This window comes from Lycorma delicatula, chromosome 6 (genome assembly GCF_047948215.1).
Source record: "Lycorma delicatula isolate Av1 chromosome 6, ASM4794821v1, whole genome shotgun sequence".
Classification (NCBI taxonomy): Eukaryota; Metazoa; Arthropoda; class Insecta; order Hemiptera; family Fulgoridae; genus Lycorma; species Lycorma delicatula.
In genome coordinates this window covers 100,010,370-100,025,011 of record NC_134460.1, presented here as the reverse complement: position 1 = coordinate 100,025,011, position 14,642 = coordinate 100,010,370, and the positions used below count along the sequence as shown (strand labels likewise).

At 28.3% G+C, this 14,642-nt stretch overlaps 1 protein-coding gene across 2 annotated transcripts in view; it reads left to right on the top strand.

Annotated features, from left to right (window-relative positions):
• The window catches only part of Prp16 (ATP-dependent RNA helicase l(1)G0007), a 52,829-nt gene extending 46,906 nt beyond the window's left edge, over nt 1-5,923 (top strand). The window contains exons 19-22 of one of the 2 annotated variants that reach the window (XM_075368195.1): nt 896-1,056; nt 2,527-2,681; nt 4,113-4,330; nt 5,674-5,923. In XM_075368195.1, coding sequence (XP_075224310.1) covers nt 896-1,056; nt 2,527-2,681; nt 4,113-4,330; nt 5,674-5,755 — 616 coding nt within the window. In that variant the 3' untranslated portion in view covers nt 5,756-5,923. Of the gene's footprint in view, nt 1-895; nt 1,057-2,526; nt 2,682-4,112; nt 4,331-5,673 lie in introns of those variants that run through there. The other variant, XM_075368197.1, reaches the window with a different exon arrangement.
• Nucleotides 5,924-14,642: the final 8,719 nt, after the last annotated feature.

Sequence of the window (14,642 nt, the reverse complement as noted above, 5' to 3'; positions counted from 1 at the left end):
GTATCAGTTCTACTGTTGTTAAATAATTTTCCTGCATCCAGGAGGTAAGAAACTCAGTGGTATCATTAATTTAGGGGTCCCTTGCATACATCATGAAATTAAAATTTCTTTATATTTGGTATCATTAAACTTTTTGAAGACATTTATTCTAATTGGTGATTATTTATTCTAGCTGTACTCTCACAAACATATGAATTTTCTAGATGCAACAATTCTAGTGATGTCAAAGTTATTCAGGACCTCTTGTCTCTCCAAGATCTTTGGCCCCCATCTAGTTAATGAAAATTGTAATATTCTGTCCATCTTTTTTTAGTTCCTATTTTTTGAAAATGAGTAAATAATTCATTGTTAAAGAAATTGGTCTCCTTCAATTTTAAAAAATGAACAACTTTCAGTTGTTTTTCTTTATGAAATCATATAATCCTAACATTTAAGAAAATGAATAATTGAATTCTTTAAATATAAAATTAAATGTTTGTGTAAAATATTTACTGGAGGACATTTCCTCATCTAACTTTTTTTAAATTACTCTTTCAAATTTGTAGAAAAATATAAAGAAATCTTTTTTCTTTTTTTAAATTTGAAATGTGGCCTGTTGAAGCAAATAAATTTTTAATAATAAGGATTTTTCAGATCAGTTCAGTGGTTGCTGAGATAACCCCCTGTTAAACAAATAGTATAATTGTATTTATTATATTAATAAATAATATAATAATATTTATATAATAATAATCTTTTAGATAATATTAGTCTTTATATAATAATATTAATTACTGTAATTGATATATTTCTCCTTAGTATAATTGTTTTAAAACAAGCAACTGCATTGATTTTATTTTTATAAGTTTCTAAATTTTTAGTGCTAATATATACATATTATTGTATTTTATCACAGTTATTCAGCTAATTGGTGTAATGAACATTTCATACACATTAAAGCAATGAGAAAGGTACGAGAAGTTCGCCAACAGTTGAAAGATATTCTTGTACAACAAAAAATTGAAATTATTTCCTGTGGTACTGATTGGGATATTATTAGAAAGTGCATTTGTTCAGGTAATTTTTTTTGTTTTTGTGCCATTATTATTTTAAATAGAAATATATTATTAATGAAGTACTACATTTATTTTTTATTAATTTGTTTTACTACAAACTTTCAGTTTAGAGATAATTAAATGTTAATTCTTTTCTGTATAAAATTAAATATCTGTAAGTTTTGATTTTTATTATGTTTTTGTTCATAGAATATTATATACTGTGTGTGATGTTTCAAGAATTCTGATTTGCATCTCATTTCTCTTAATATCAAATTTAATTTAATCACTTTATGATAATACATAAAATTAATTAATTATTTGTTAAATAATTACAAAAAAATTTAAATAAATAAATAATATAAACTATGGGAGTAATATTTTCTCATTAATGTGATTTGTGTATGCAAGTTAAAAAGTCCCCTAAATTGTTACACAAAGATATATGTGTTTGGCTTGCAAATTTCATAAATAAGAAGAATGAAATATATACACTTTATTATAATATGCCTGGTAATTCTATTTTTCTTTAACCGCAGTGGCTTCTCTTAGAGTAGCTAAACAATGGTTGATCATATCTATGTCATTGAGTAGATATTCAATCTATAGAGCTTGGCAACAGAGCTTATACTCAAAGCCTTGCCATAAATTAGCTCTAATATTCCAGAATGATTTGTTTAGTTCTATACAGTAGAACTTTCCAATTCCACTATGATTTATACCTCAGCAGAAGATGCATGATTCATCAGCTGATGGGTCAAAGCTATTTAAATATTAAAAAATGATTTATGGTTAACATGATAAGATGAAGTCAATTTATTTTACTTGAGAATGCATGCATATCCTGAAAACTGATGTGAATATATAGGAACTCATTGGCAATTAAGTCATTTGAACAAAGAAACTAGTGTAACAGTGCTACAGTTGATTTACTTTCTAAAAAAATTAATTAAACAGGATATTTCTTAAATTAAAAGTAATGGAGATATTTAGACTTTAAATGGCAATCAGTTCTTTAAACCAGAGGCTTAAAGAATTGAATCGGAAGTATTTTGGACTGTAGAAATCTACAGTAGTCTGCTTAGCAGAAATGAAAAAAGAATACTTCCTTTAGTATGATTCTATTTCAGTATTTCTTGTTTAGGGTTACTGATACAATGTTTTTTTTTTTTTTTTTTTTTTTTTTTTTTATAAATAATTTGAACCTAAAATTTACTCTCCTGCCTGCTCATGTTTTCTTTACTTGCTTCCAATAATATGTAATTGATTCTGAAAATATGATTAATACTTTCTGCTCTAGTTAGATTTATTACTTGTAAAAAAATTATTGCTTACCAAAACCAGTTTTTTTTTCTTAAAAAGTGTAAAATGCGGATTAGTTTTTATTAAAGGAAAATCATTTAGCTCTTCAAATCATAAAAAAAATTGTTATCTGTTTTATTATTTATTACAGTGAAACAATTTGGTTTTTTTTTTTTTTGTTAATATATAGCTTATTTTCATCAGGCAGCAAGACTGAAAGGTATAGGAGAATATGTAAATTGCAGAACAGGAATGCCATGTCATCTTCATCCAACATCAGCTTTATTTGGAATGGGTTTCACTCCTGATTATGTTGTGTACCATGAACTCATAATGACTGCTAAGGTAAATTAAATTATAATGTATGTGTTTCTTTTCTTTTTTTTTATTAGTAATGTTAAACTATATCGTCAATATAAGTTAAATTAATGATATACATTTATGGCTTTGGATGGATTTTTTTAATGGAATTTGATTGTTCCAACATACCTGAAAGTCTGAGAAAGCTGCATTATTGACAGTAATGTTTAATTATTGCTAGAGCTATTATTAATCAGATTATGGTAGATCACAGAAGTTAAACTTAAGGGTTTGGTTTACCTTTTGTGGCTGATTGTCTCTTAAAATTAAGTGACCATTGACTGTAATGGTTGAATGTTATTTATGATTAAAAAAAAGTAGAGGCTGCATTTTGTTCGTTTGAGATCGAGATATGAAGAGAATAAATATAAAAATTTGAATGTATGCATAACTTGTAAAATGTTACTGAGGTTGTAGTCAACTCTTACCTTCTTGTGTTTTTTGTTCATTAATGAAGTTATTTCATTTATAAATGGGTTTTATTTTAATAATACTTCAAATTTAGCTTGTTTTCTGTTAGATAACACCTAGTGAAAAAATATATTTTAATCATTCCTTTATATCCTTTTTTTCTTTTTCTTTTTTTTTTAACCTTCGTGTCCGCAGTCAAGCAATTCTTTCCGCAGAGGCTGAGATGAGTGTTTTGTAGCGGTGTGAAAAATGCCATGCCTGACCATGATTTGATCACAGGACCTCTGGATGAGACACTATCACTCTTGCCATGGAGGCTGGCTTGTTTTTATATACTAGCCTAATAAAAAAAATTTAAGTTAAAAATATTCATTTTGCATGTAATCAATCCAGAATGTCAAGAGAATGTTTTTTTTTATTACTAAACATGTATTTCCTGTTTGAATGAATGGAAACTGTGATATACAAATTATGACGCTTGATTTAGGTTAAATGGCAGTTAAAACTGGATTCGCTTAATCAAGGAGAGCTCTTTTGCTTGAGTTTAATACTAGAGTTTTACTCCATACTAGACAAAAATGTGCTGATTACAATAAAATTTATAGTATCACTAGAATTGTACTGAGCTAGATAATTGAATGTGCTAGTATTATATTAGAGTCTAATGGTCATAAACTGTGAAGACAAGTGCATGAAATAATTTTGCATATGTATAATTCAGCTCTGCTATTTGCAGGTTTAATTAATCGACATAATTCAATAAAAATACCTCAAGAAATCTGAGAACCTACTGATTTGGTTATGATTGGGGAATACCAACCAATGAGCACTAGCTGGGCTTACAACTTGTTGCTATAGTGTGATTTCAAAATAAAAAGGATATTTTTCCTAGATCATTTTACTTATTACATTAGTTGTTAAATTTTTGCCATTTATTTAGACATTTTTGTGTATATTTCTTTATAGTAGTAATTAATGTGTTATTTTATTTATTGGAAATTGTAGGAATACATGCAATGTGTAACTGCAGTTGATGGGCAATGGCTTGCTGAATTAGGACCAATGTTTTTCTCTGTAAAAGAGACTGGACGTTCTGGTTCAGCTAAAAGAAGACAGGCATTAGAACATCTTCAAGAAATGGAAGGTCAGATGAAAGCAGCTCAAGAGGAAATGCTGTTAAGACAACAAGAACGAGAAAGAAAGAACACTGTTGGATCACGCAGGTATGTTTTTAAATATTAAAATCTTTAATAGGCATATAATCAGGTCAAGGTATAAAACTTACAAATATTAAGAAATATTAAAAAATAAATAGATATTGTAAATACATTTCTACCACTATTTAATTTAAGGAATGTGCAGTCATTTTGCTAGATAATATTAAACAAAGTCAGCAGCAGATAGATTTTACTGATGAAATAACCTTTTATTACTGCTATTTATGAATTATTATAAACATATAGCTTGTAGTTAATATTTACATAATCTGTAAATTAGTGGTGGGATATAAATCAATAGTTAAAAGAAAATTAATGTTTAGTTATTTAAAAAAAAAAACACATCAGCAAAGTACATAAAAGATAAAATAAAATAATTAAAAACAAAAAAAGAAATAATTTAGCATTATTATATCTTTCTAAACCCTATTAGAGGCAATGAAGTCAATTATTTTAGTACTGTTTCTTCACTACTGCCACTATGATGCATTAGGGAACAGCAGCAGATTAGAAAAGGTTTTGTTTTCTACCAGCCATAGGACTATAGTTCTTGTAGAAGTAACCATTAGAAAAATTGTACATGTATAAAATGTAAAGTTAACAGAAAAGAATTAAAATTTTGCATTAATTTTATTTAAAATATTAAGACATGTAAAGACTCATACTGTTAACATTGTGCAGATAAAAAACCCAGTCTATATGTCTAGTTTCAATAAATATTGATCTTATCTGAAATATCAATTTTATGTTAATCACAAGACCATTACTAAAAGAGGCCCAGGTAGAGGACAAGGAGTCCCCAGATAACCTGAATTCCACAAAGTTTACTGATAAATCCAAAAGGTAATTTTTTTGAAAAAAATAGAAAATATCCTAATTCTTTAATCTTAGTTGATCTAAGAGGCTGGGGAGGCTCTATACATCTTTTTATTTAATTCTTTTTATTAAGTTTTTATATGTCTTTGAAGGTAGAATGTATTTTGAAAAAGAACAGTTCAATTATCACTGTTGGTCAATTTTTATTAAGGAAGAGCAATATGAATGAATCTTTTAGCAACATGTCTATTAGACGTTTTGTTTGTAAGGGGAGTATCTGAGTCGGCAACGGAATTGACAAACTTTCTAAACCATTGTACATCAACAATATTTGTGCTAATGATTCCATGATTTTCTTTTATATTATAATACCTTAGGAAGAATTGAGATCTGTGAATTTGTTGTCATTTTGCTTTAGATTTGTGCAAAAGGTTACTTAAAATCTTATTTGGTTTCTATTTTTATAGGTGTGAATGCTTATTTGAATTGCGTATACTTGTGATGATAATATATTCTTTTTTTCATTTTTACAGAAGTGAGATAGTAACTCCAGGAATGCGTGAACCAGGAACACCTGGTACTCCTCGCCGTACTCCAGCACGCCTTGGCCTTTAATTTTTTTTTAATGTGTAATTAGTTGTAAATACTTTTTGTGCGTTGTAATTTTAAGTATGTTTTATATAAATATAGTAGATTCTTTAAAGTGGTCTAAATCACACTTCAATGTTGTAATAAATAATTAATATGAATATTATAATAATTTAAATTTATTTAATACCAGGAATTTTTTTAATCCATTTTCCGGATCAGATCAATCACTAGCCAATTTTGGATGCACTTGAAGCAGGTATTTTGTTGTACTATGTACAGTGAAAAATAAAGCTGTCTTTAGACCTGTAGCTCAGTACTAACAATTCATAAAAATTTAATACATGGCTTGTTGTAAAGTCGTACTTCGAGGCGGTGGCTTTCATCCAGAGGTCTCGGATTCAAATCTCTGTAAGGCATGGCATTTTTCATATGTTACAAAAATTTCCATTATCATATTTTCATGCACAAGCTTCTGTTGTGAATTAATTCATCAACCAAAACAAAAAAGCTTTTATTCTCTGTATAATTTATTTATAATACATTAAAAACTTTAACAATTAGCAATGCACGGACTATTAACAAGGGAAAAAGTATGTGATTTTAGTTTGTTTTTAAAGTACATCATTATATAGAAAAATTTAATTTTCAACATAAATTGTATGTACCCCGTTTGTTTTTTAATGAATTTTTTAAATGTAATTTTAAATTTTTTACATTTTATAAACCTCTTTCCAAATTATAAAAAATTAACAACAGAAAATTATAAAATAATTTGCACTTCTTATAATAGGCTTTAGTAAACATTATATAGAATTATAAATTTTAACGAAAAACAGAATCAAGTTTACTTTAAAAAGATTTTTTTTAATTTTATATTTTACTGTTGTACAAGAGTGATTCAGTGTCACAGAAGATAAAAAATTATTTTTAAAAGTAATTTTGTTTCAAAATTACATTAAAAATCAATACCCATCTAAAATGTAATAACAAATGTCCGTGTCCATTCCCTATTAATTCCCCTATAGTGTTATTAATGGGCATGAATTAAATTCTTTATCTAGTTATAATTATAGAAGTAATGATATTACCAATTAACTGCATTACAGTTCAATGAAGTAAAAAAAAAAGCATATAAATAAGTGGCTGCTTACTTCCTGTAGACTGTGAACTGAAGTGCATACCAGTTGTAGCTTCACATATTACAATTGTCAAAGTAACAAAATAAAGGATCACTTTAAAGTAAACTGAGATCACACTGCTGCAATGAGATGCCAAGTATACTTAGGAATTTTATGACATGCTGTACAAATAAGTGAATATCACAAATGTTGAACTTACTATAAGGTAATGAGATATCAAACTAATGCAAAAAAGGCTATTAAAGTTTTAATTGTCTCTTCTTGGATTAAAATTATTTGTTTTGTTTACTGTATTTAATTTTTACTCTTGATAATTGAAGGCTATGTGTATAATATATTGTTTCTCCACAGAAAAAGGGGTAAATTGATTTGTTTCTTCATACCATCCCTCTTATGGTAGTTACATTTATAAAGCAGCTGAGTTTCAGATGGCAAGTCAAAGTTCTTTCTTTGAAATTAATAATGTTATCAATTCACCCACTTACTTTGATGAACAGAATGAATACCATCTGCGTTCCAGTAAGCTTGGATTACTGATGTAAACAATATAAATAGCTTAGGTAACTAGAAGTCATTTTACAACCCATTTTTCTTAGCAAACTATATATGATGTTTTTTTTTTTCTATTCTTGGCAACAGTTAGGCTGCTTTTTTTGGAGCGACTGGTGTTTCCTACAGTCATTGGTTATAGCATATGACAACTACAACAAAATTAGAGATTTTACAAATTGTGAATTGTTTTTAAAATGTATGTATATTAGTATGTTATAAAATTACTTCCACTTGAAATTATAAAATATTCATATGTAACCCAGTGTTTGCATATTTACCAGTAAACATAAAGAAAATTTGATGGAAACCTGTGTTTCATAGATAGGTTTCCAGATAAAACTGGAAACCTATGTTTCACACACCATCGAATTTTATGTTCAATGGGTTATCAGTTCAAATGTTTAGATGTAGGAGGTAAATATGATACAAATACAAAACAGAAATTGGTCACTACACCATTTGCGCACGTACCATGTGATATATTCTGTTTGTGTTAAATACCTTGGTATTTAACACAAACAGAATTTAATTCTTTACCCAAAAATTCGAAAGTAACAAAATGTACGACTGTATGTACTCCTGTTGGTTATCGTGCTCCTTTTGCTACAAATTCAGCAAATATGACACACGTCAATTCGACATATTGCATTTTAGGAGTACATTGTCATGGGTTAAATAACAAATACAATGGATTAAATTTACATTATAAAACTGAACAAGATTCTCCAATGATTCCTAGCAGTACCGATTCCGTTGGTTGATGATTCTGAAAAATGGTATGAACGTCATTACAGGATGCAAATAAAAAGCTCTCGTACATAGATATTCCTTCTTCGTTTTGTAATATTCACCCTTTAAAAAATTATTACTGTCAAAACTACGACGCATATAAAGGAGCACCTACCTTACCTGAAATAATGCAGGACGTTCGTATATTTGATATGTCGAATTCAATGGCTAATGTTCCAATTTTATGGGAATACCGTCCGCAAATATGTGTTTTAAATCCGCAACGTCCACACATGCCTTATCTTACCGATAAACATTATATAAATTAAGAGTGTAAAACTGCTGGTTTTTTAAAAATAAATATGGGTTATAAATCTGGATCTGGAGATAATGATTTAAGTGTTGGCAAATTTGAAACTGTCGGCAATCAATTTTTAGTGCCTTCATATACATCATATGTAGAACAATCCGGATCTGCTGGACGTGATTTTGGCGAATACGGCGGCGGGGTTACCACCATCTTTCCACTTCGGTATTCTGCTTGTCAATTTTTATTTGGGCACACAAACAGAGGCCAACGTTCAAGATATTGTGGTATATTATAAATTTGATACAAAAATTGATATAGAATATATATTTGATTATATATTCCCTGAACATGATAATGGGTCGACACATAATTTATTCTGTGGTTCGTCTAAATTTATGAATCTCGATAAAAGACATGTATCAGCATACGGGTACAAATCTATTATCGAATAGACAACGCCGATGGGATTTTGGATCCTTCTGAAAGCCTTCAGTCAGCATCAGGAGCAGCTAGCGACACGACTGGTCAATCAGAAGCGGTGCCATCGAAGAAGTGCTGTTGACGAGTTATCATGTGTGTTTGCTGTCGACAGTGTTTAGCCTGTGGAGCCTTGATGCCTTGATGTAGTAACCAAGTTTCTGGGCAGATCCAAACTTCAAATCAGTCTTTGAGAACATGCTGCAGAAGTACAAAAATTTAGGGTGTTACATGAGCATGAAGGTTCACTTACTAAATTCATATGTGGACTACTTTCCTGAAAATCTGGATGCTGTTACCAAAGAGATGGGTGAGATTTCATCTGAACATGACATGAGCATGAAGGTTCACTTACTAAATTCACATGTGGACTACTTTCCTGAAAATCTGGATGCTGTTACCAAAGAGATGGGTGAGATTTCATCTGAACATGAAAGAAATGTAAAGTAGGTATCAAAGAAAATGGACTATTATGATGATGGGAGACTATTGCTGGATGTTACACCAAGATGAATCGTATAGAGAACATATAAGGAAAAATGTGAAGTACAGTAAAAGCCATCCAAAGAAACTTCTGACACATGGAATAAATTTGTATGTATTTTACATACTTTGTCATTCAGGTGGTGAAGAGTGGGAGTAGTTCTAAAGACATGACGTACCTCATAAAAATTAAACAAATAAACAAATTAATTAAAAAATGCCTTATAATAGAAATTCGGCTTATTTCATGGCAGTTTCCATTAGAAATGAAGGGCTCAATGACCCCTCCTCTTCAGACCACTCAACTGTTTAGTTATAATAATGCATTTAGCTGTACACTAAAAAAGTGAATTATTATATTAATTAATTATATATAAAAAAAAGAAAACGTTTTATATCTTATTTTATTGTATCACATTTTTACAACTTTACAAATTTTTTAATTTGTGATTTGCAAAAAATCCTGACATGATGGAAAAAAATATAGGTAATTTTTGGATTCAGTGCTAAAAAGTACATAACAATCAATTATCAAAAACTAAAAAAACACAACCATCGCAAACTTGAGTAATTGTTATAATAAAAAAAAAAAATTTCATGAATATTTTAAAGTTAGCTTATTTTAGAGTACATAAATAAATATCACTGCAATAAGTAGCCACTAAATTGGTTTTCACATATCTAGTTTGCCATTACATTCTCTAATAAAGGCTAATGTGCTTTGCTGGGATGCTAGTGCATTTAAATAAAATCTTTTTATTTTAACAGTCATAATCATATGCAGTTTCTAGCTGCTAACTTGGTCTGCCTTTCCTTATTTTTACAATCACCGCTAATCTATAACCTAATTCTTATTTACTTCATCTGCACATATTTCCTTCAACCAACTATCCCTTGATTTCAACCTTTTATATTGTGCATTTTCCTCTGTACCCAAACTTCTTTTACATGCTGATAACATTTCTGTTTTTTTTTTTTTCACTTGCAAGGGTTATTATATTTTTAAATTAGAACTTAAAACCCACATTTTTTCCTGAAAAGCGTCATTTTGTCAATGTAGATTTTGCAGATGTTTATTTTATAACCCACATCTCTAGCACATAAATTATTAGATTTTAATATGCTTGATACATCACCAAGTTATTTATTCACTACATCTTGGCTCAGATCAATCTCCCACATCTTCCCAAAATAATTTATGCTTGCATAAAAGCACTCTTATTAATTTCTTTCATATTTTCCTTATCGTTTGCATTCTATTTGGAAAATTATGTTTTGTAACCTACGAATTAATTGTGTATTATTTGTTTTACAAATATATTGTTAAAAATATTGATTTATAGAGAGGTTGCTGACTATGTTAATGTTTTTATTGCTGTATCTGTGAGTTAAGCACCAGTAAGAAAAAAGTACATTCATTTGTACAATCATTGTAATAAACTTATATCATGAATCTCACTTAATTTTTAACCAGCATAAATATGAAGTTTGATTTATGTGCCAGTTTGAATTTATATTGAAATTTGGGATTTAGTTTTAAATAACAGTAAATAAATTATTAAATAGTAAATTTATTATTAATGTATTTATGATTAATAATATAATTGTTATATTGAATAATTTTACAATTTATGATCAATTATTACTCACTTATGTAATAATTATTATTATATATTACTCACATATTAATATTTAGAGAAGAAAATTTACTTTTACTGATTATAATCTACATTTTTTTTTGTACTGCTGTACAATAACATTTGATTTATGCGGCTAGAACCTGTATCATAATGAAGGTCATTATGAAACAAATTTTCATTATGATTCAGGTGTTCAACCAATTAAACATCTACTCTTTTCAACCACTGACCAGTCAGAAGGGAGTAGTGTATCATCTTTTTTTTAGTCTGATTTTAATCTGATTTAGTAGTTAGCAAACAAGGTTAATTTGAAAGTACACTAACTGGTAACTACATTTCTATATTACATTGTTTATCCTTCTGTAGATTATGTTGGAATCTGAGGAAGAAATGTCTATAACACCAATCAATATTAAAAAAAAGGCAGAACTTATGACTAATAACCTATTGCCACAGAAATCAAAAAATGTTTGTGAAAAATTATAAGGTTAGTTCATGGATTGGAAATTAACAAACAATGTAAACGCATTCTCGGAAAATGTATTGCTTGTTTATATTGAAAAACTGTCAAAAAAAATGAAATGACACATTATTTAATAATAAAAGCTACTCTAAATTTGAAACACGGAAGAGACATGAAAAAATACACTAAGCTGACTGCTTTTTTAAAAAGAGAATCAGAAGGCTACAAAAGGAAAATCTAAAACATTTTCTTCTGAAGAAATAAAAAAAATGTCTAAATGAAGTACCTGACGACCAGTTTTATTTGACAATGTAAATTTCATGAGCAACATTTTAAACAGAGTCTAAATATAATACATTCAATACTTCTGTTATGTTGAATGCACTGTAGTTTTTACAGAATTGATTTCATGCTTGTAAATGGTTTATTTATTTAGTCATTTGAATTTTTGTATAGGTGACTTATAATTCATTTTAAATTTCTTCATCTGAAAATTCTATAGGCTACAATTCTATTCTTCAACTAGGCTATAATTCTCTAGCGCAATCATAGTGAAGGCTATCACTGTTTTATAATATAAAGTTTGTTTTACAGAGTAGGTGCCAGTGGTTGAGTTGTATGAATGGTTAAGAAGCCTGCCATCCTGATCACAATGTCAGCTTGAGTTGAGGGAGATGTTCAAATCCAGCTGAACATTTTTTTAAGTAATATTTCCTTCTTTTAATTTAACAGCCTTAGCAAATATTCATTAAATTTATTCTATACATTCTTTCTACTCTGGGAATTTCATGAACAATTTCAATACAATTTACATTTTTCCAAGTAATCAGATTTTTGGAATAATAGGAGTTTCTCAAAGACAAGAACTGCACAACTTAAAATTTAATTATGTAAATGATCTTGGATCAGCACTTCTTGTTACTCTATTGAATACAAAAAATAAAACATGGTGATCATTCACTATAACAGGAAATTATTACAATACATGTAAGAAGTATTTAAATTTACATCTTAAGGAATGTAAAAATTCTGCTTTCTTTTTAAACTATGTGAAAGGAAAATGCACTTTACAAATTGTTGGTATTAACAAAATTGGTAATACGGGTAAGCAAATATCTGTATCTTCCAGATGCAAACTCACACACAGGTCGTTGTTTTTTTAAGAAGTTCTGTTAGTTGATGCTGGAGGGATATTTTGACTCTTCAGCGACATGGGGGTGGGATAGAAATCTACAGCAGTGGTTGAAAGTTAAGTAGATGAGTCAATCAAAAATAAAACTGAAGTATTGAATAAAATATTGGACTCTGTCAAAATAACAAATAATAACTTGAATGTAAATGTTCTACACAGTCTACATCAACCAGTATACAAGCAGGATTATTTCCACAAATAAATGTTTGCACAATACATAATATTTACATGGGTCAAAAGACCAATCCTGATACGCTATAGCTGTGTATGTTTCATTTCAGTATTTTATATAATAGATAAAAAGGAAAACTTTATTAAATTTTATATATTTTGAAAAAGTAAATAAATATTCCATATACAATGTACCAGTATCGTATCATTAATAATCAATAATCCCTATATTTTCTCAGCGGTAGAAAAAATTCTCGTTGCATAATGTACGAGTAGATATCTGATAACAGTAAAGAATATGTTAAATTTACAGCTTGATGCAAATAAATGTATGTTTTTTAAATACTTAATGTACTTGATGCAAGTAAAATAATGACCAATCAACCAATATTAAGATAGCTGTTATGGAATGAAAGTATAGAATCCTAATGTGTAAATCTACAAATAGTTATTTATTTTTAAATAAATATATATGTTTTTTTTATATCATAATATTAAATGTAGATTTACTACTTATACTATGAACCAAAAAATGATACCTCTTCTTACATAGAAATGCTTCATATGTTTTCTAATATTTTGTAATAATATCTGCAATAATTGATTGTAATTTAAAATATTACTGTTATTACTCAATTTTTTTCATAACAGGAAACACTTGCATCCAGGTAGACATATTATATGTACACACTTAAAATCTGAGAGCTTATATAATATATAGTAAAAATGACAGCTGCATATAAAATAAGACAATTTAATTCCCAGAAATTAAATTAGCCACATTATTAGTGGCTATTGTTGCTTTTGAAAATACTCTTCTTGTATATTTATATACACTACTATAGTGTTCCTATTTCTGGAAATAGCCAGGAAAGTTTTCTACAGTACTCTTAAACGCTTTTTTGTCACAGTGTGCTGAATATCATCACCAATATCAGAAAATTTTCGTATTTTTATTATAGTCTTTTATTTCAGAAACAACCAGAAATCACAGGTGGAAACCAAAAGAATAAGCAAGATAACCTTATTGCTAATAAAACTTTTGGCCAGAAACTTTCTATGGGCACATCATGACTTTGTGCACTGTCATGATAGATTCACTTGTCAGGCACAATTCCTTTTCCTCTGAACAGAATCTTATTATAATCTTTTTGTCAGTCAATAATAGTTACATTTAATTGTCTATCAAGTCATACCAATTTAAAACTCATTGTTTCTGCAATTTTTTCACATTGTTTCTGTAATTTTTGTTTTGGAGTGTCCACATCTGGGACAGTCAATCATATCTTTTCTCATATATATGTAAATCTTTTATACCAATCAGTTACTGATTGGACAAAAAGATTGTGGTACTTTTCCAGAGCATTCTCACTATTTACTGTTTTCAACAGTTCTAAAATTTCAGTAGTGAATTTTCTGTTAATATGTTGGCTGCTCTAAATTTTAATCACTTGTTTTTACACCACAGATTATATATTATCTTATTGTTTTCCAAAAGTTAAAAGTATGCAAATATAAATAACTACTGACTTGATTCCAACCAAATCAGCGCACAGGCAATTCTAGATGGTCATTCCAGCAATTAGATTTTTATACAGGAAATGTACCAATTAAAATGGTTGTTAAATATTGCTAATGAAATTAAACATTTTTATAATCCTGACTTAATGAATACTGGTTTCTTATTTGTCATTTATATAATTAATTTTTCTTTTACAATGATTTAGCAAATAAAATTAAATAACATCATGTTAA